At 56.3% G+C, this 20,143-nt stretch overlaps 1 protein-coding gene across 2 annotated transcripts in view; it reads right to left on the reverse strand.

Annotated features, from left to right (window-relative positions):
- DOCK6 (dedicator of cytokinesis 6) overlaps positions 1–20,143 on the reverse strand; it is a 64,923-nt gene that overhangs the window by 498 nt on the left and 44,282 nt on the right. For both annotated transcript variants that reach the window (XM_055236632.2, XM_055236631.2), the window contains 19 exons: positions 19,570–19,730; positions 19,253–19,435; positions 18,146–18,272; positions 17,734–17,818; positions 16,585–16,681; positions 16,308–16,442; positions 15,208–15,360; positions 14,028–14,186; positions 13,813–13,913; positions 9,040–9,232; positions 8,815–8,958; positions 4,365–4,496; positions 4,259–4,273; positions 2,761–2,886; positions 2,572–2,661; positions 2,051–2,287; positions 1,109–1,252; positions 916–1,022; positions 508–669 (listed from right to left, as the gene is read on the reverse strand). In XM_055236632.2, the coding sequence (XP_055092607.1) occupies positions 508–669; positions 916–1,022; positions 1,109–1,252; positions 2,051–2,287; positions 2,572–2,661; positions 2,761–2,886; positions 4,259–4,273; positions 4,365–4,496; positions 8,815–8,958; positions 9,040–9,232; positions 13,813–13,913; positions 14,028–14,186; positions 15,208–15,360; positions 16,308–16,442; positions 16,585–16,681; positions 17,734–17,818; positions 18,146–18,272; positions 19,253–19,435; positions 19,570–19,730 (2,551 nt within the window). The remainder of the gene's footprint in view (positions 1–507; positions 670–915; positions 1,023–1,108; positions 1,253–2,050; positions 2,288–2,571; positions 2,662–2,760; positions 2,887–4,258; positions 4,274–4,364; positions 4,497–8,814; positions 8,959–9,039; positions 9,233–13,812; positions 13,914–14,027; positions 14,187–15,207; positions 15,361–16,307; positions 16,443–16,584; positions 16,682–17,733; positions 17,819–18,145; positions 18,273–19,252; positions 19,436–19,569; positions 19,731–20,143) is intronic.

The following is a 20,143-nucleotide window of genomic DNA, read 5'->3' on the forward strand; positions in this document are numbered from 1 at the left end:
TCAGAGCCTGCCCTGCCTTTGTACATCTGGATGATATATTCAGATGCTTATGCAAAGTTGAAGCCACCCAGCCGGGCATGGTAGTGGCTCATGCTGTAATCCCAGCACTTTAGGAGGGCAAAGCGGGTGGATCACCTGAGGTCAGGAGTTCGAGACCAGCCTGGCCAACATGGTGAAACCCTGTCTCTACTAAAAATACAAAACATTAGGCAGGCGTGGTGGCAGATGCCTGTAATCCCAGTTACCCAGGAGGCTGAGGCAGGAGACTCGCTTGAATCTGGGAGGCGGAGGTTGTAGTGAGCCGAGATTGTGCCACTGCACTCCAGCCTGGGCGAGAGGGAGACTCTCTCAAAGAAAAAACAAAACAAAAACAGAAACAAAACAAAGTCCAAGCTACCAGCAAACATGTTGCTGTGTACGTGTACAACAGCCCCCATCCTGTATCTGTCCTGGTCTGCCTCTGCATCCCCTCTCTAGTCTCTAGGATGGGGGCACCAGGTCAGGCACCTGAGGCCGGGTGGGGTGGGTGCCAGCAGCTGGGGCAGGCACTGGGTAAGCAGGGGCTGCAGAGCCTCCCGCAGGCGGCAGTAGTTGCGCTCCAGCTCGCGGTGGTACTCCTTCTGGTCCGGCCCAATCAGGGTCTTATTTTTCCGCAGTGCATCCTCACATCTGAGGGCCAGAGGGTGGGAGATGCTCAGAGACTCGCACAGGGGACTGAAAGCAAGACTAGGGGTGGGGGCATCCATAAGGGGGGACCAGGCCTGCAGAAAGACCCGCAATAGGAGGTCAGGTTGGGAAAGTGGACTTAATGGGAATCGGGCAGATGGGGGAGCCATGCAGAGATCAGATGGGCAGAGAGCAGGCCTATGCAGGTTAGGCAGGCACGAGACCCCTCCTGGGGGGCTTTGCGCCTACTTCTTGCAGAAGTCCTTGAAGCAGAGCCGCAATTTGTTGTGATGCCGGAAGAGCTTGGGGTCTTCCGGGATCTCTGCTAAAAACACCTGGGCCACCTCCAGGGGACCCTGTGGGGTGAGAGGGACTGGTGAGCCAGCCTGCATGGCACCTGGAGTCCCCCGTGCAGCCTGCATCCCCCTTCCACCAGCCGTGCCTGGTTCACAGTGGGCCCTACAGAGCCCTGAAGCACCATCTGTAGCATCTTAGCATCTGGTGGGTCCTGCTCAGTGGCAAAGGCCAGCTCCCGTGTCTTCTTCTGCATGTCCTCGATGGCCACCTCCACCGGCGTCAGCACCATCTGTGGGGTGAAGGGAGGGGTGTGCACTCGCTGAGGCCTGAGAAGGTCCTGATCGAAGCCAGTCGGGGGCAGCTCAGACCCCGCTGGGAGTGAGAGGGGTCCAAGAACCCAGGCAATGAACAGAATCTGGGGGCCTTCCTGGGTCTGACTCTGGGGGGGTCCAGCCTTGGGTCTGCTGGGTCTGGTGCCCTGGGGTCCAGGGGCTTTACATCGGCGGTCTCCAGACTTCCTTGGGTCTGGAGGTAGAGGTTTGGACTGGAAGTTGGAGTTTGGGGTCCCCAACCTGGTTCTGGGGTACAAGAGCCAATTTCTGGGTCTAGCGTGTCCACACCTCTCCTCTCTGGGTCTGGAATCCCTGGGCTTCTCCTCCCTGGGCCTTCTTAGATTCGGAGTCCCTGTGCCTCCCCTTTGTGAGTCTAGAACCCCTGGGTCCTCCTGGGTCTGGAGGTAGAGGTTTCAGTTTACAGATTGGAAGGCAGGGTCTCCATATCTTCTCAGCCCAGTTCGGGGGTACCTGGGCCTCTTCCTGGGCTACACCTCTCCTCCCTGGGCCTTCCTAGATGTGGGCTCCCTCTGCCTCCTCTTTCTGGGTCTGGAATCCCTGGGCCTCCCTGGGTCTGGTCTCCTCCCCGCCCCTCCCTGGGGATCTGGTCTAGGGTCCCTGTGCCACCCCTCTCTGGGTCTGAGATGCGTGGGCCACCTTGAGTCTGGATCCCTGTGTCTTCCCTCCCCTCCCCTCCCAGGGTCTGATGTCCCCTCACCTCCCCACCCCTCCCCAGGCCCAGGATCCCCACCCACCTCCTCCCGGTGGCACACACGGATGCGAGTCTTGATGTAGGGGAAAGCATGGTCAGTGCTGAGCAGCGTCTTACGCTTGTGTTGCTCGGGCAGCTCCCCGTGTGCGCGCCCATCCGGTGTGAAGGGCGTGCAGAACAGGAATGTGCGAAGCCCATAGTTGCGGTCAAAGTAGGTCACCCGGTCCTTGAGCTCGTAGGTATCAAAGTACGGTTCCACATACGTGATCTGGATGTAGGCCTGGACGCAGGGTCAGGTGTGAGGGTCCCACAGCCCCAGCACGCACAGCCCAGGCCCTGTTCCTGGAAAGAGGGGATCTGGGCATCCCTGGATCTGGGGACTTTGTCATTTCCAAGTCTTCCTATGTCTGGATGTTTGGGAATCCCCTGAGGAATAGGTTTTGGGGTCCCTCAGTGAAATATGATTTGGGGTTTCCCAGAAAAAGAGGATTTGAGGGTCCCCAGGAAACAGCACTTGGAGTCTCTGTGAATCTAAGATTTTGGGGAAATGGTTGGGGGACCTACCTTCTGTGAGTCAAGCTTGGACTTGTCCACAGGGTTAGAGTCTTTGATAATCTCAACGACGTCATCACCAAATCTCTCCGTGTAGAACTCCTGGAGACACAGGGCTGACTCGGGGCCACCCAGGGACAGCCCCTACTCCAGCCCCAAGGCAGCCCCATGCCCCGTTCCACCCCCACCACAAGGACGTGCCTCCAGCCGGTGTGAGATCTCTGCCAGCTTCGTGATCGATGGCTCCTTGTACACAAACTCCTGCTCATCCAGGTCGCCGAAGCGGGCGCCGTAGAAGCCCACGCGGAAATATGTCCCGAACACGCGCTGGAGCTGTGAGAAAGGGTGTGGTCATCCGGGAGGCCCCTGCTGGAGGTCTCCCTGCCCCAGAGATAGGTGTCTTGAGTATCAGGATGGGAGTGTGAGGACCCCGAGAACATCAAGGCATGGGCACAGGCAGGGGGCCCTGAGAACATCGGGGCATGGATTGCAATATGAAGTTAGGACTGGGGCTGTATTGTTCACAGGTGTGTCCCTAATGCCCATGGGACAGGGTATACAGCAGGTACCCAATAAATGCTTAGATGGCTGAGGAGAGGGATGACTGTCTCTCACTCTAGAACGGAGGCTCTGACTCCTTTGTTCTAGGGCATTCTCCTTCCTGTGCCCCGATGCCCACAAGAATGGGTATACAGTAGGTGCCCAATAAATGCTTGGATGGCTGAGGGAAGGGATGGCTGTCTCTCACTCTAGGACAGAGGCTCTGGTTCCCTTGTTCCATGGCATTCCCCTGCTTCTGTCCCCAGCCCTAAGTTTGGAAGAAGGAACCCCTTCCCTACCACTCTAAAAACACCACCCCATGACTGGAAAGGAAGTGGAATGGCTGGATGTTCACTTACCAAGGCCGATCCGGGGAGGATGGGGCAGACATGGTGGGGCCAGAGGTGTGGGGGACAGAGAGACAATGTCATGGGAGAGGTCAGAGGTCAGAGTTCCCTCAACCCCCAGGGTCCTGGTTAACACTGCCCAGTGAGAATCATTCCGTGGGGGGAGAGATCAGAGACAGGAGGGGGGCGGGGGCGAAGAGGACCTGCCCTCCCCACCCGGCTCCCACCCAGCCTGCCTGGGCTCTGGGTTTCTGCCATCTTTGGCCAGAACATTCTCCCCAAACTAGGAGATGCCTAAAAATAGACCTAAGCGGGGAAGAAGCGGGATTGGGGGGGGGCTGGAGCAGGGGGACACATTAACCAGAAATGAGGAGCAGAGAGCCTGGGGGAGGCTGGAAGCTGCGGACGCAGGGAGAGACAGAGATTAAGAGACAGTGAGATACCAAGTTAGGGAGAGCCATGTGATAGACTGGGGAGAGATGAGAAAGAGACCAAGAGACCATGAGGGAGTCAGAGCCACCCCGCCACCCCCCTGCAGTGACCAAGCTGGCGCTGGTAGAGGGAGGGGTGTCTCTGGAGAGCTCCCAGCTGGGTGAGTCACAAGCTGCCCTCGAGATCTGGGGCGGGGGCGGGGGGGGGGCCCTTTTTGGGGAAGGGAGGGAAGTAATGGGGTGGGTGCCTTGTGGTCACAGCCCCAGCCCCAACAGCCAGTGGCCATGCTCCTCCGGCGCCCCCTGGTGTTCACTGATGGCTGCTGGCCAGTCATCACGGGGGTCCCAGAGGCAGGTGGCTGTCTGCCAAGGCTGACTCACCTCCCAGCCGGAACTCTGTGGGGAAGAGAAGGGTCAAGGTCAGCAGATCCCTGAGGATGAGGAGTGGGGCTGAGAGTGGGGTCTGGGGAGGGGGTCCTGGGCCCACCTGGTGCATGATCTTGGTGAAGGCCTCCTGCAGTTTGCCGTGTACCGCGGCCAGCTTCTTGTAGTCACGGTGGGCCTCCAGGATGGGGATGAGGTTCTTGTAGACCTCATTCACCGCCTCGTAGAGCCCGCCCTGAGGGTGAGGTGGGGTCAGGATTCCCCAAACTATCTTCCCCTCTCCACTGTGCTCCTGTCTACCCATCTCCCTTGTGATCCTCTGTGCTTCTACCCACCCTCCATCACCTCCTCCAGGAAGCCCGCCCTGAGCCTTTCCACTCAGCTCCCACAGAGGGCTCCATGGTCTTCACTGCTACTTATCTTTTTTGTTTTTTTGATATAGGGTCTCACTCCATCACCCGGGCTGGAGTGTAGTGGTACAATCATAGCTCACTGCAGCCTCCAACTCTTGGGCTCAGGAGATCCTCCCACCCTAGCCTCCCATGTAGCTGGAACTACAGGTACATGCCACCATGCCCAGCTAATTTTATTTTAGTTTTTGTAGAGTCAGGATCTCACTATATTGCCCTAGTTGGTCTTGAACTCCTGGGCTCAAGTGATCCTCCTGCCTTGGCCTCTCGATTAGCTGGGATTACAGGTGTGAGCCACCACTCTCCCAGCCCTTCACCACTTTTAGCAAGAATATTCTATGGCACAGGTACAATGTACATCTGCACTTCACCCATCTGTGTTCCCTCACTGGTGGGAGAAGCAGTTTTTTTTTCCTGTTCCTCAAAGAGGAAAGTGAGTCTCAGAGATACAGAGGCATTCCCCAGGGCCAAGACCCAAACACCTGCCCATCTGGCCCTGTGCCCATGACCTCCATGCCCAACTGCCTCCTAGCATGTGGTAATATGCCCCTCACCCCCAGCGGGTGCTGGCATCAAGCCTGGCTCAAAACAGGCACCCTGTGAGGTTTGCTGACTGTCAGAAGGCCTGTGTCCACCCCCTGGTTTCTTCCCCTGAGGCTTTTGCGTGTGTATGGTTTTTTTCATAATCTTTTTTTTTAATACTTTGGGGTACATGCGCAGAACGTGCAGTTTTGTTACATAGGTATACACGTGCCATGGTGGTTTGCTGCACCCATCAACCTGTCACCTACATTAGATATTTCTTCTAATGCTATCCCTCCCCTAACCCCCACCCCCACCTGTGTATGTTTTGTTGTTGTTGTTGTTGTTTCTTTTGAGATGGCTGGAGTGCAGTGGTATGACCTCGGCTCACTGCAACCTCTGCCTCCTGGGTTCAAGCAATTCTCCTGCCTCATCCTACTTAACAGCTGGGATTACAAGCATGTGCCACCATGCCCAGCTAATTTTTTTGTATTTTTAGTAGAGACAGGGTTTCACCATATTGGCCAGGCTGTTCTCCAACTCCTGACCTTGTGATCTGCCCACCTCGACCTTCCAAAGTGCTGGGATATACAGGCGTGAGCCATCGCACCTGGCCATATTTGTATTTTTAGTAGAGACGGGGTTTCACTATGTTGGCCAGGCTGGTCTCAAACTCCTGACCTCGTGATCCGCCTGCCTCAGCCTCCCAACGTGCTGGGATTACAGGCGTGAGCCACTGCGCCCATGCCCAGCTAATTTTTTTTTTTTTTTTTTTGGTAGAGGTGGGGTTTCTCCATGTTGCCCAAGCTGGTCTTGAACTCCCGACCTCAAGTGATCTGCCTGCCCTGGCCTCCCAAAGTGCTGGGATCACAAGCGTGAGCCACCGCACCTGGCCCTTCCTCTGAGGCCTTCGTCTCCAAAAATCCAGCAAAGTGACAATGAAAATAATGTCACTAAAGGGCCAGCACCACAGAAGAAATCTCACTGGAACTCCTGACTTTAAGTGTGACCTTGAATCTCACTGAGCTCTCAGATGTAACTGCCAGTTCCCCAAAATGTGAGGAACTGAGAAACAGGTAAAATGACATCACATGGACACAGCCAGCCCCACAAAAACCAGGAAAAACACGGAGCAAAGGCCCCAGGGCTCCTGCAAGTTAAATGTAGAAACCACCAACTGCCCTCATACAAACAAGCAAACTAGAGAAGAAAACCCCTTTTCCACAGTGGAAAATCAGTTGCCAGGCATGCTGGCTCATGCCTGTAATCCCAGCACTTTGGGAGGCCGAGGCGAGAGGGTTGCATGAGTCCAGGAGTTCAAGCCCAGCCTGGACAACATAGCAAGACCCCATCTCTTAAAAAAATTTAAAAAAAATTAACAAAGAAAAAAAAATTAGCTGGGTGTGGTGGTGTGCATTTTTAGTCCCAGCTACTCAGGAGGCTGAGGTGGGAGGATCACCTGAGCCCAGGACATTGAGGCTGCAGTGAGCCAGGCTGCACTCCAGCCTGGGTGAGAGAGTAAGATCCTGTCTCAAAAAAAAAAAGAAAGAAAAAGAGACTTAGGATACAGATCAGCCACAGCCATTGTGGGCCCTTAATGGATCCCGATTCAAACCAAGTCACCCCAAAAAAGATACATCAGATATGATCGGGGACATCTAAATATAGAGTGCAATGAAATAAAGGATGACCATTAACTTGGCCACGCAGGATGAAAGTTTTATAAAACGGTCTTTATCGGGAAGGGTTGCACAGGGGGTACTTGTGGGAGTTATGGGAAAATAGCTGGGATTTGCTTTTTTTTTTTTGGAGACAGAGTCTTGCTCTGTCCGTCAGGCTGGAGTGCAGTGGCATGATCTCAGCTCACTGCAACCTCTGCCTCCCGAGTCTCATGCTTCAGCTTCCCCAGTAGCTGGGATTACAGACACCTGCCACCACGCCTGGCTAATTTTTCTATTTTTAGTAGACACGGGGTTTCACCATGTTGGCCAGGCTGGTCTCGAACTCCTGACCTCAGGTGATCCACCCGCCTCGGACTTCTAAAGTGCTGGGATTACAGGAGTCAGCCATTGTGCCCAGCCTGGGATTTGCTTTAAGCTGGAGCTTCTCCAACTTGAAGATGCATGCGAATATCCCAAATCTTTATTTTATTTATTTTTTGAGACAAGGTTTCACTCTGTCACGTAGGTTGGAGTACAGTGGCACGATTATAACTCATTGTAGCCCCAACCTCCTGGGCTCCAGTGATCCTCCCGCTTCAAGCTTCCTGAGTAGCTGGGACTACAGGTGCATGCCACCACACCCAGCTAATTTCTTGCATTTTTTTGTAGAGACAGAGTTTAGCCATGTTGCCCAGGCTGGTCTTGAACTCCTGGCCTCAAGTGATCCTCCTGCCTCAGCCTCCCAAAGTGCTGGGATTACAGGCATGAGCCACTGCACCTGACCCATTTTTATTTTAGTATAGAAAGTTTCAAGCATTGCTGGGCGTCCCAGCTACTTGGGAGGCTTGGGTGGGAGGATTGAGTGAGGCCAGGAGTTTGAGACCAGCCTGGGCAACATAGTAAGACTCCCTCTCTATAAAAAAATTAAAAATTGGCAGGGTGTAGTGGCACAACGCCTGTAATCCCATGACTTTGGGAGGTTGAAGTGGGCAGATCACTTGAGCTCAGCAGTTCAAGACCAGCCTGGGAAACATGGCAAAACCCCGTCTGTACAAAAAAATACAAAAAATTAGCCGGGTATGGTGATGTGTGCCTGTAGTCCCAGCTACTCAGGAGCCCAGGGTGGGAGAATCACCTGAGCCCTGGAGGCCAAGGTTGTAGTGAGCCATGATCACGCCACTGCACGCCAGCCTAGGTGACAGAATGGAGGTCCTGTCTCAAAAAATAGCACAAAGAAAAAATATATATAATAATTTAAAAATTGGCCAGGCATGGTGGCACATGCTTGTGTTCCCAGCTACTTGGGAGGCTGAGGTGGGGAGGATTGCTTGAGCTCAGGAGTTCGAGGCTGCAGTGAGCTACAATCGCACCACCGTACACCAGCCTGGGCAAAAGAGCAAGACTCTGTCAAAAACAAAAAAACAAGAAAGGAAAAAAGAAAAGAAAGGAAAATTGAAAACATCTCTAATGTATGGAAGGCTTGCTATATCAGGCCTGCATCAAGGGTCTCATGGAGACATAGGCAAATAATAGGGCCTCTGAGAAACCCAATTCTCCCTTTTTTTTTTTTTTTTTTGAGACGGAGTCTCGCTCTGTCGCCCAGGCTGGAATGCAGTGGTGTAATCCTGGTTCACTGCAACCTCTGCCTCCCTGGGTCAAGCGATTCTCCTGCTTCAGCCTCCTGAGTAGCTGGGATTACAGCCGTGCGCCACCACACCTGGCTAATTTTTGTATTTTTAGTAGAGACAGGGTTTCACCATGCTGGCCAGGCTGGTCTTGAACTCCTGGCCTCATGATCTGCCTGCCTCAGCCTCCCAAAGTGCTGGGATTACAGGCATGAGCCACCGTGCCCAGCCAATTCTCCTTTCTAAATCCCCTGCTGGAAGGGTCTAGGAAACAGATCTGATGGCGCCTCCCTGGCCCGAGCCCCCTCTCCTGCACCCAGTCCCCAAGGCCTCACCATGGTGAAGTAGCCGGCTGCCTGTTCCAGCAACCCTACCAGCCCCAGCTCAGTGAAGTGTTTCCCGGAGCAGAAGCCCTCCTCGTCGGGCGACAGGATGTCATCGGAGATGGCGGACTCCTCTAGCACATTGGATGAGATGTTCTGGGGCGGGAGAGGTGGCGTCAGACCCTGGTCCCCACTGCACTTGTGCCGTCCACCGCCTGCCAACCCCTGGCCTCTCACCTGGAAGGAAACGCAGCCCACGGGCAGGTGGCGGTGGTCCTCGAGCAGGGCGAGGTACTCAGCCACGAGGGCGGCCGCATGCACCATGCACTGGGCGGCCTCAGCGTGGTTGCCCAGCTCTGCGTGCTTCCCAGCCATGTTCTGCAACCACGTCAGCCGCAGGTCCGGTGAGCCCTGGTAGCCCCGGGCAATTCTGGAGTCCAGGTGAGGGGGGATGTGAGGAGGGGACTCACCTGGTCCTCCCCACCTGCCTCCCACTTGTCCATCCCCTTCACTGGTTACCCCCCATATCTGCCCCAAGGACCAGCCAATCTCCTCACCTGTACCCCATCCCCTCACTCATTTCCCTCACCTGGCCATCCCTCACCTGTCTCCCCACCTGTCTTCCCCTTTGCCTATTTTCTCACCTGCTGGCCAGTCATCTGTCTTCACCTGTCTCCTCCCCTGCCTACCTTACATATTCCTCTAGTCATCTTCCTCCTCACTTGTCCTGCTGTCTCCCACTGACCAGCCAGTCTCCTCACCTGTACCCTACTCACCTGTCTACCCCTCACCTGTCCACCCCCTCACCTGTCCACCCTCTCACCCGCCCACCCCCACCTGTCCACCCCCTCACCTGTCCACCCCCTCACCTGCCCACCGTCTCACCCGCCCACCCCCACCTGTCCATCCCCTCACCTATCCACCCCTCACCTGCCCACCCTCTCACCTGCCCACACTCACCTGTCCACCCCTCACCCGCCCACCCCCACCTGTCCATCCCCTCACCTGCCCACCCCCACCTGTCCACCCTCTCACCTGTCTGTCCCCTCACTTGTCTGTCCCCTCGCCTGTCCACCCCCTCACCCACCCACCCCTCACCTGTCCACCCCACCTGTCCACCCTCTCACCTGTCCATCCCTTCACTTGTCTATCCCCTCACCTGTCCACCCTCTCACCTGCCCACCCCTCACCTGCCCACCCCTCACCTGTCCACCCTCTCACCTGTCCACCCCTCACCTGTCCACCCTCTCACCTGCCCACCCCTCACCTGTCCACCCTCTCACCTGTCCACCCTCTCACCTGCCCACCCCTCACCTGTCCACCCCTCACCTGTCCACCCCTCACCTGTCCACCCTCTCACCTGTCCACCCTCTCACCTGCCCACCCACCTGTCCACCCCTCACCTGTCCACCCCTCACCTGTCCACCCTCTCACCTGCCCACCCCTCACCTGTCCACCCTCTCACCTGTCCACCCCCTCACCCACCCACCCCTCACCTGTCCACCCCACCTGTCCACCCTCCCACCTGTCCATCCCTTCACTTGTCTATCCCCTCATCTGTCCACCCTCTCACCTGCCCACCCTCTCACCTGCCCACCCCTCACCTGTCCACCCCTCACCTGTCCACCCTCTCACCTGTCCACCCTCTCACCTGTCCACCCTCTCACCTGCCCACACTCACCTGTCCACCCCTCACCTGTCCACCCTCTCACCTGCCCACCCCTCACCTGTCCACCCCCTCACCTGTCCACCCCCTCACCTGTCTGTCCCCTCACTTGTCTGTCCCCTCACCTGTCCACCCCCTCACCTGTCCACCCTCTCACCCGCCCACCCCCACCTGTCCATCCCCTCACCTGTCCACCCCTCACCTGCCCACCCCCACCTGTCCATCCCCTCACCTGTCCACCCCTCACCTGCCCACCCTCTCACCTGCCCACACTCACCTGTCCACCCCTCACCCGCCCACCCCCACCTGTCCATCCCCTCACCTGTCCACCCCTCACCTGCCCACCCTCTCACCTGCCCACACTCACCTGTCCACCCCTCACCTGCCCACCCTCTCACCTGCCCACACTCACCTGTCCACCCCTCACCCGCCCACCCCCACCTGTCCATCCCCTCACCTGTCCACCCCTCACCTGCCCACCCCCACCTGTCCATCCCCTCACCTGTCCACCCCTCACCTGCCCACCCTCTCACCTGCCCACACTCACCTGTCCACCCCTCACCCGCCCACCCCCACCTGTCCATCCCCTCACCTGTCCACCCCTCACCTGCCCACCCCCACCTGTCCATCCCCTCACCTGTCCACCCCTCACCTGCCCACCCTCTCACCTGCCCACACTCACCTGTCCACCCCTCACCCGCCCACCCCCACCTGTCCATCCCCTCACCTGTCCACCCCTCACCTGCCCACCCTCTCACCTGCCCACACTCACCTGTCCACCCCTCACCTGCCCACCCTCTCACCTGCCCACACTCACCTGTCCACCCCTCACCCGCCCACCCCCACCTGTCCATCCCCTCACCTGTCCACCCCTCACCTGCCCACCCTCTCACCTGCCCACACTCACCTGTCCACCCCTCACCTGCCCACCCTCTCACCTGCCCACCCCTCACCTGCCCACCCCTCACCTGTCCACACTCACCTGTCCACCCCTCACCTGCCCACACTCACCTGTCCACCCCTCACCTGCCCACACTCACCTGTCCACCCCTCACCTGCCCACACTCACCTGTCCACCCCTCACCTGCCCACACTCACCTGTCCACCCCTCACCTGCCCACCCTCTCACCTGCCCACACTCACCTGTCCACCCCTCACCTGTCCACCCTCTCACCTGCCCACCCTCTCACCTGCCCACCCCTCACCTGTCCACCCCTCACCTGTCCATCACTTCACCTGCCCACCCTCTCACCTGCCCACCCTCTCACCTGCCCACCCCTCACCTGTTCACCCTCTCACTTGTCCACCCCTCACCTGTCTATCCCACCTGTCTGTCCCCTCACCTGTCCACCCCATCATCTGTCTATCCCCTCAACCTGTCCATCCCCTCACCTGTCCATCCCCTCACATGTCCACGCAGTCACCTATCTATTCCCTCCCCTGTCCACCCACTCAGCTGTCCATCCCCTCACCTGTCCATCACTTCACCTGCCCATCCCCTTACCTGTCCACCCTCTCACATGTTTATTCCCTCACCTGTCTACCCCCTCACCTGTCCGTCCCTCACCTGTCCACGCTCTCACCTGTCCATCCCTTCAGTTGTCTATCCCCTCACCTGTCTATCCCTTCACCTATCCCCTTACCTGTCCACCCCCTCACCTGTCTGTCCCCTCACCTGTCTGTCCCCTCACCTGTCCACCCCTTTACCTGTCCACCCCTCACCTGTTCATCCCCTCACTGTCTCTTCCCCTGTCCATCCCCTCACCTGTTCATCTCACCTGGCCATCCCTTCACCTGTCTCCTTATCTGTCCACCTCCTCACCTGTTCATCTTCTCATCTGGCCATCTCTTCACCAGTCCATCCCTTCACCTGTCTCCTCGCCTCTCTACCTTCGCCTCTCTACCCTGTCACCTGTCCATCCCTTCACCTGCCCATCCTCTTAACTGTCTACCCCCTCACCTGTCCATCCCTTTACCTGTCTATCCCCTCACCTGTCCACCCTCTCACCTGTCCATCCTTTCACCTGTCTATCCCCTCACCTGTCTATCCCCTCACCTGTCCACCCTCTCACCTTTCTATCCCCTCACCTGTCCACCCCCTCACCTGTCCATCTCACCTGGCCATCCCTTCGCCTGTCTCCTTACTGTCCATGTCCTCACCTGTTCCTCTTCTCATGTGGCCAATCTCTTTACCAGTCCATGCCTTCACCTGTCTCCTCGCCTGTCCATCCCTCACCTGTCCACCCCCTCACCTGTCCATCCCTTCACCTGTCCACCCCCTCACCTGTCCATCCCTTCACCTGTCCACCCCCTCACCTGTCCATCCCTTCACCTGTCCACCCCCTCACCTGTCCATCCCTTCACCTGTCCACCCCCTCACCTGTCCATCCCTTCACCTGTCCACCCCCTCACCTGTCTATCCCTTCACCTGTCTCCTCGCCTGTCCACCTCCTGACTTCTCTACCTCCTGACCTGTCCATCCCCTCACCTGTCTATCCTGTCACCTGTGTCCTCACATGTCTGCCGCCTCACTTGTGTCCTCACCTGTCCATTTCTTCACCCACTCACCTGCCTGTCCAACCCTTTTCCTGTCTTCCCACTTACCTGTCTCCTCACCCATCCATCCTACTTACCTGTCTCCTCACCTGTGCAGCATCTCCCCACTTCCTCTATTCACCTGTCTCCTCGCTTATCTGACCCCTCACCTGTCTATCCCTTCACCCCCCTGCCCCACCTTTTCATTTCTCACTTGACCCTCCGCACATGAGTTGACTCTACCTGTGGAAACTTGAGTCACCTGAACTCACTATTTCCCCTTCCTTGTGCACCATGTCACCTGTCTATCCACCTGTCCCTCCCATATGCCCCACCTCCCCCATCTCCATCACCTGTCCACCCCTCCTACACTCCTCAACGGGTCTAGTCTCTGGATCTCATTTCCCTTCACCTGTGAGCACCTCACCTGTCCTGGCTCTCATCTGTCATCCTCATCAGTACCTTCTCCTGGCATCCTCTTTACCTGTTTGCTCACCTGGTCTCTCCTTACTTGTGCCCTCATGTCTGCTCCCCTGTCCCCCTCACCTGTCTGCTCAGCTGTCTGCTCACCTGTCCCCCCACCTGTCTGCTCCCCTGTCCCCCTCACCTGTCTGCTCAGCTGTCTGCTCACCTGTCTGCTCAGCTGTCCCCCCACCTGTCTGCTCACCTGTCCCCCTCACTTGCCTCTGTTAGGGACTGTACGCTCCCCTGCTCCCTCCTCACCTCCTCAGACATCTACTCTCATCCCTGTTCTCCCTGCACCTGTTGGGGCATGGGCGCGGCTGCAGGTGCAGCTGGCCCCGCCTCACCTGTACATGAGGTCGATGAGCATCTCAGGGTCCTCCTGGTGTTCCTTCATCTTCACCGTGTCTGTCAGGATCATGTGCAGGTTGAACATCAGGTCCTGGACCTGGAGCCGGGGAACGTCAGGGCCAATGAGGGCATTAGGAAGTGAAGGGAGCCAAGGTGGTGGGGTTGAGGGTTATATGAAGGGGAGGCGGGGCGGGGACCCAGCAGGTGTCACCTGCTCCGCGAAGGTGCTGTCCCGCAGCCCCACATCCTCCTCAGCATAGGTGAGGATGGTTTTGAGTGAACGTCGCAGGTGTTCTTCACTGAAGTTCTGCGTCGTCCCCACCAGGGACGAGAGAGACATGGTGACCTGCATCTTCACCCGGGCAAAGTTCTGCAGGGACAGGGGCGGGAGAATGGAGCCGGGAGTCTCAGACCCCAGACCCCACATCAGGGTCTGCTCAACCTGCCGACATGGCCCTTGCATTCTTTATTTTTTTTTGAGATGGGGGTCTCACCCTGTCGCCCAGGCTGCAGTGCAGTGGCATGATCTCAGCTCACTGCAACCTCCATCTCCCGAGTTCAGGCGATTCTCCTGCCTCAGCCTCCCGAGTAGCTGGGACTGCAGGCATACGCCACCACGCCCGGCTAATTTTTGTATTTTTGGTAGAGACAGGGTTTCACTGTGTTGGCTATGCTGGTCTCGAACTCCTGAACTCAAGTGATTCACCTGCCTAGGCCTCCCAAAATGCTGGGATTACAGGTATGAGCCACTGCGCCCAGCTTTTTTTCTTTTCTTTCATTCTTTCTTTTCTTTCTCTCTTTTTTTTTTTTTTTTTGAGACTGTCACTTTATCACTTAGGCTAGAATGCAGTGGCGCAATCTTGGCTCACTGCAACCTCCACCTCCCAGGTTCAAGCGATTCTCGTGTCTCAGCCTTCCGAGTAGCTGGGATTACAGGCGCCCGCCACCATGCCCAGCTAATTTTTATATTTTTAGTAGAGATGGGGTTGGCCAGGCTGGTCTCAAACTCCTGACTTCAAGTGATCCACCTGCCTCAGCTTCCCAAAGTGCTGGGATTACAGGCATGAGCCACCGTGCCTGGCCTTTTTTTTTTTTTTTTTTTTTGAGACAAGGTCTCACTCTTGCTCAGGCTGGAGTGCAGTGGCACAATCATGGTCCACTGTAGCCTCAAACTCCTGGCCTCAAGTGATCCTCTCACCTCAGCCTCCCAAAGTGCTGGGATTACAGGAATAAGCCAGGGCACCTGACCCCCAATTGCATTCTGAGCCCTCCTCCTGCCCATTATGCTCAATGACTGTCTCCCCTTCCCTCACTCCCTGTATGGCACTGAGATGCCGCCGGCCACCCTGACCAGAGTCGTGTGTGGACCATGCCTCCTAGCCCCCACTCACGTGGCCGATCTCGAAGTTCTGTCGCATGAGCAGGTACAGCGAGGCGCTGGCATGCGTGCGGATGGTGCTGATGCGGCTGCCACAGTGTCGTAGGAGCCTCAGGCACAGGTCGGCACACAGCTCCGTGTCCTCCTCGAACAGTAGCTCCGGGAACTGCCCCCAAGGACCCAGACAGACACTGTCCAGCCCCTCCCCATTCTAGCTCAGAAGGGGACTGGCCCAAATGAGGACTGCTTTGGGCAGGGGTTTGCGTTCTGTCCTCTTTGGCCAAGTACCACTGGGTTCGGAGTCAGACCTGGGTTTAAGCCCCTTGCTGTGTGACCCCGGGTGAGGGACTTGGCCATTCTGATCCTGCCTTCCTTCCACTGTAAACTGTGGCAAAGCAGTCTGCTCTATGGACTTGCAGAGCACATAGTAAGTGCTCAATGAAAGAGCTACTTTTTTTTTTTTTTTTTTTTTTGAGATGGAGTCTTGCTTGTCTCCCAGGCTGGAGTGCAATGGTGCGATCACAGTTCACTGCAGCTTTGAACTCCCAGGCTCAAGCCATCCTCCTGCCTCAGCCTCCCGAGTAGCTCCCTAGTAGCTGGGATCTCAGGTGTGTGCCACCCTGCCTGGCTAACTTTTTTTTTTTTTTTTTTTTGAGACAGGCTGTCACTGTATTGCCCAGGCTGGAGTCCAGTGGCGCGATCACGGCTCACTGTAGCCTTGACCTCCCGGGCTCAAGTGATCCTCAGCCTTCCGAGTAGCTAGGACCACAGGCGCATGCCACCACACTGGATTAATTATTTTGTAGAAATGGGGTCTCACCGTGTTGCCCAGGCTGGTCTCAAAGTCCTAGGCTCACATGATCTTCCTGCTTCAGCCTCCCAAAGTGCTGGGATTATGGGTGTGAGCCACCATGCCTAGTCCTAGCTAATTTTTAATTTTTTTGTAGAGACAGGGGCCTCACTATGTTGCCCAGGTTGGTCTCAAACTCCTGGCCTCAAGCGATCCTCCCACCTCGGCTTCCCAAAGTGCTGGGATTAGAGGCATGAGCCACCGTGCTCAGCCTAGAGCTTCTACTGTTTTTCTAAGAATCATGGTTGTTGCATGGTGCTCACCTTGGACACAAGGGCCCTCTGGGTGGCCAGGCCATGCTGCAAGAAGAGGGCACTCTGGGCACTGCCCAGGCTGTACAGCACAACCTTCAGCACTGCCCCCAAGACGCTCTCCCGGGCTTCTGAAAGCATCACCGTCTGGAGGGGAGGGGTCATAAATCCAGGTGTTAGAGCCTAGGGTGCTTATGGGGAAAGGGAAGGAGAGGGATTATGGAGTCAGAGAGCACAGGGCATTGCAGTTGGGCTCAGAGGACAAGGCAGATGCTGGATCAAGCCCTACCTGCACGATGATCTCCAGTGTGTCCAGAACCACTAGGCTTGCCTCGGTTGCCAGGTTCCCTTCCACCAAGGCCTCATGTTCCATTTCATCCTTGGTCCTGGAAGGGGAAGGGAGGTCTTGGGGGCCCACTCAGGGTGAGATCCTACTCCATGGCTGAGCTCTCTCCTTCCCCTGGCAGCCCAGGGGGCGCTGGCTCCCTGGAAGCTGTTCTGTTTTTTGTTTTTGTTTTTTTTTTGTTTTCTGAGACAGGGTCTTGCTCTGTTGCCCAGGCTGAAGTGCAGTAGTGTGATCACCAGCTCACTGCAGCCTCAACCTCCCAGGCTCAAGTCATCCTCCCACCTCAGTCTCATGAGTGGCTGGGACCACAGGCACATGCCACCATGCCCGGCTAATTTTTATTTTTTATTTTTTTGAGATGGAGTCTTGCTCTGTCGCCCAGGCTAGAGTGCAGTGGCACGATCTTGGCTCACTGCAAGCTCCGCCTCCCGGGTTCACACCATTCTCTGCCTCAGCCTCCCTAGTAGCTGGGACTACAGGCGCCTGCCACCATGCTTGGCTAATTTTTATTTATTTATTTATTTTTTTGAGATGGAGTCTCGCTCTGTCACCCAGGCTGGAGTGCAGTGGCGCGATCTCGGCTCACTGCAAGCTCCGCCTCCCGGGTTCACGCCATTCTCCTGCCTCAGCCTCTCTGAGTAGCTGGGACTACAGGCGCCCGCCACCACGCACGGCTAATTTTTTTGTATTTTTAGTAGAGACGGGGTTTCACCATGGTCTCGATCTCCTGACCTCGTGATCCACCCGCCTCGGCCTCCCAGAGTGCTGGGATTACAAGCATGAGCCACCGCGCCCAGCCACGCCTGGCTAATTTTTTATATATTTTTTAGTAGGGACAGGGTTTCACCATGTTAGCCAGGATGGTCTCGATCTCCTGATCTTGTGATCCACCCACCTCGGCCTCCCAAAGTGCTGGGATTACAGGCATGAGCCACCGCGCCCAGCCCATGCCCGGTTAATTTTTAAATTTTTGGTAGAGACAGGGTCTCACTATGTTGCCTAGGCTGGTCTCGAACTCCTGGACTCAAGCAATCCTCCTGCCTCAGCCTGAACTGTTCTGAACTCAGCAAACACCCTCCTGCCCACACCTACTTGTCCACGCGGTCTGAGGTTTGCTTCCAGTGTGTGACGCTCTTCCGCCAGCGCACGTTCTCCAGATTCCCAAACGGGCTCCTCTCTGAGATGCGTGGGCGCATGATCACAGATGCGTAAAAACACGGCACATGTGAACATCAGGAGAAATGCACAGGCATGAAGATATTCAGGTGGGCTGACCCATGAGGGCACTGGGTGGGGCAGAAGCCTGCCGGGTGGACGCACAGGGGCAGACACGAGTGACAGATAGGGATGCACAGGCGCACATGTACGGTGATGACGTGTGGACTTCTCTCCAGGAAAAGTGAGGCAGAAAGGAAGCTAGGGATGGCCCCCTTCATGGGGTCCCCTTGACACAAGGTGGGAGCAGCTGGTGGGATGGGGACACGTGGGTATGTCACCCTCTTACCACGACTTCGCCGAACCATTTCTTGTCGAGCTCCGATGGTGCCCAGGATGGCTTCTTCTAGCCGCGCCTTCATATCCAGCGATTTTTTGAATGTGAGGCTGTTGATGCGTTCAAAGGCCTTTTTCCCCTGAGGGGGAAGGGCAGAGAACTGGGGTTCAAGGTTGACTCTTCTCTTTTCGGGGGGACCTCAGCTGGCCCCATCCCTTTCTTTGTGCTCTTTCTCACCTCCGGGCCCCTGTGCTTAAAGACAGTTTACCTTTTTCCTCCAAATTCTTAGCACTTACCAAAAAAAATTTTTTTTTTCTTGAAACAGAGTCTCTCGCATTCTGTCGCCCAGGCTGAAGAGCAGTGGCACGATCTTGGCTCACTGCAATCTCCACCTCCTGGGCTCAAGCAGTCCACCTTAGCCACTTCCGTAGCTGGGACTACAAGCATGTGCCACCATGCTCAGGTAATTTTTGTATTTTTCGTAGAGACGGGGTTTCACCATGCTGCCCAGGCTGGTCTCAAACTCGTGGGCTCAAGCAGTTTGCCTGCCTTGGCCTCCTCAAGTGCTGGGATTACAGGCGTGAGCCACCACACCAGGCCCTTTTTAAAAAAATTTCTTTTTTATTTTTTTTTGAGATGGAGTCTCACTCTGTTGCCCAGGCTGGTGTGCAGTGGCACAATCTCAGCTCACTGCAACCTCTACCTCCCAGGTTCAAGCGATTCTCCTGTCTCAGCCTCCTGAGTAGCTGGGGCTACAGGTATGTGACCACACCCAGCTATTATTTTGTATTTTTAGTAGAGATGGGGTTTCACTATGTTGGGCAGGCTCGTCTTGAACTCCTGACCTCAGGCGATCCACCTGCCTCGGCCTCCCAAAGTGCTGGGATTACAGGTGTGAACCACTGCACCTGGCCTCCACCTTCCAAATTCTATTCACAAAGGCACTTCTGACTTTATTCCTTGTCTCAGCTCAGAGACAGTCCGCTCCTTTCCTCTCAGTCCCACAGAGTCCTCTGCACAAAGACAGTCCACCCCTTCCCACTCAGCCCGCAGCACGCTGGGACCCTGGGTACATCCTTAGCCTGCCTCCTCCATTATCTCCTGCCCACGCCCTCGAACCTTGTACTCAAAGGCAGCCAGGCAGAGGTACAGCAAGTCCAACAGACGTCCCAGCTGGGGGAGTGTCAGGTCAGTGGCCCAGCGCTGCAGGAGCGCCGGCTCAGCGTTTTTCAGCACCCACAGCACACACACCAGCAAGGTCCGGCTTGACTCAGCAGAGAGGGCACAGCCTGCGCGAGAAGCCTGGGGCCAGAGAGGAATCAAAGTCAATTTCCATTTTCTCCATATGAGATGAATCCTGGCCAATCTGTATCTTGATACATGGCTTCTCTCATTCAAAGTGGATGATGTCTATGGGGACAAGCCTCCCTACTCACCGTTGGTGGCCCCTGGCAGATGCTGGCCCGGGAGCCAGGGGCTAGGGGGCCACCAGCAATGGCCATGGCCACAGAGGGGTTGATGGTACCCGCAATGTCCCCTTCGCCTTCTGTGTCTGAGTCAAGCATTGAGACCAGTCTTGACCGCTGACCTGGGCCCTCTGGCAGGGAAAGACAGAGGGAGAGAAAGATAAAGCCTTGGTAAGTGCTGTCCCTGTCTCAGATTTCAGAAGTCTTCCCTCACGGCCAGGCACGGTGGCTCACGCCTGTAATCCCAGCACTTTGGGAGGCAGAGGTGGGTGGACCACCTGAGGTCAGGAGTTTGAGACCAGCCTGGCCAATGTGGCAAAATCCCATCTCTACTAAAATTACAAAAAATTAGCTGGGTGTGGTGGTGGGCACCTGTAATCCCAGCTACTTGGGAGGCTGTGGCACGAGAATCACTTGAACCTGGGAGGTGGAGGTTACAGTGAGCCGAGATCGCACCACTGCACTCCAGCCTGGGCAACAGAGCAAGACTGTCTCAAAAAAAAAAAAAAAAAGTCTTCCCTCACAACAGTCACAAGAGCGGGTC

This window comes from Symphalangus syndactylus, chromosome 13 (assembly GCF_028878055.3).
Source record: "Symphalangus syndactylus isolate Jambi chromosome 13, NHGRI_mSymSyn1-v2.1_pri, whole genome shotgun sequence".
Classification (NCBI taxonomy): Eukaryota; Metazoa; Chordata; class Mammalia; order Primates; family Hylobatidae; genus Symphalangus; species Symphalangus syndactylus.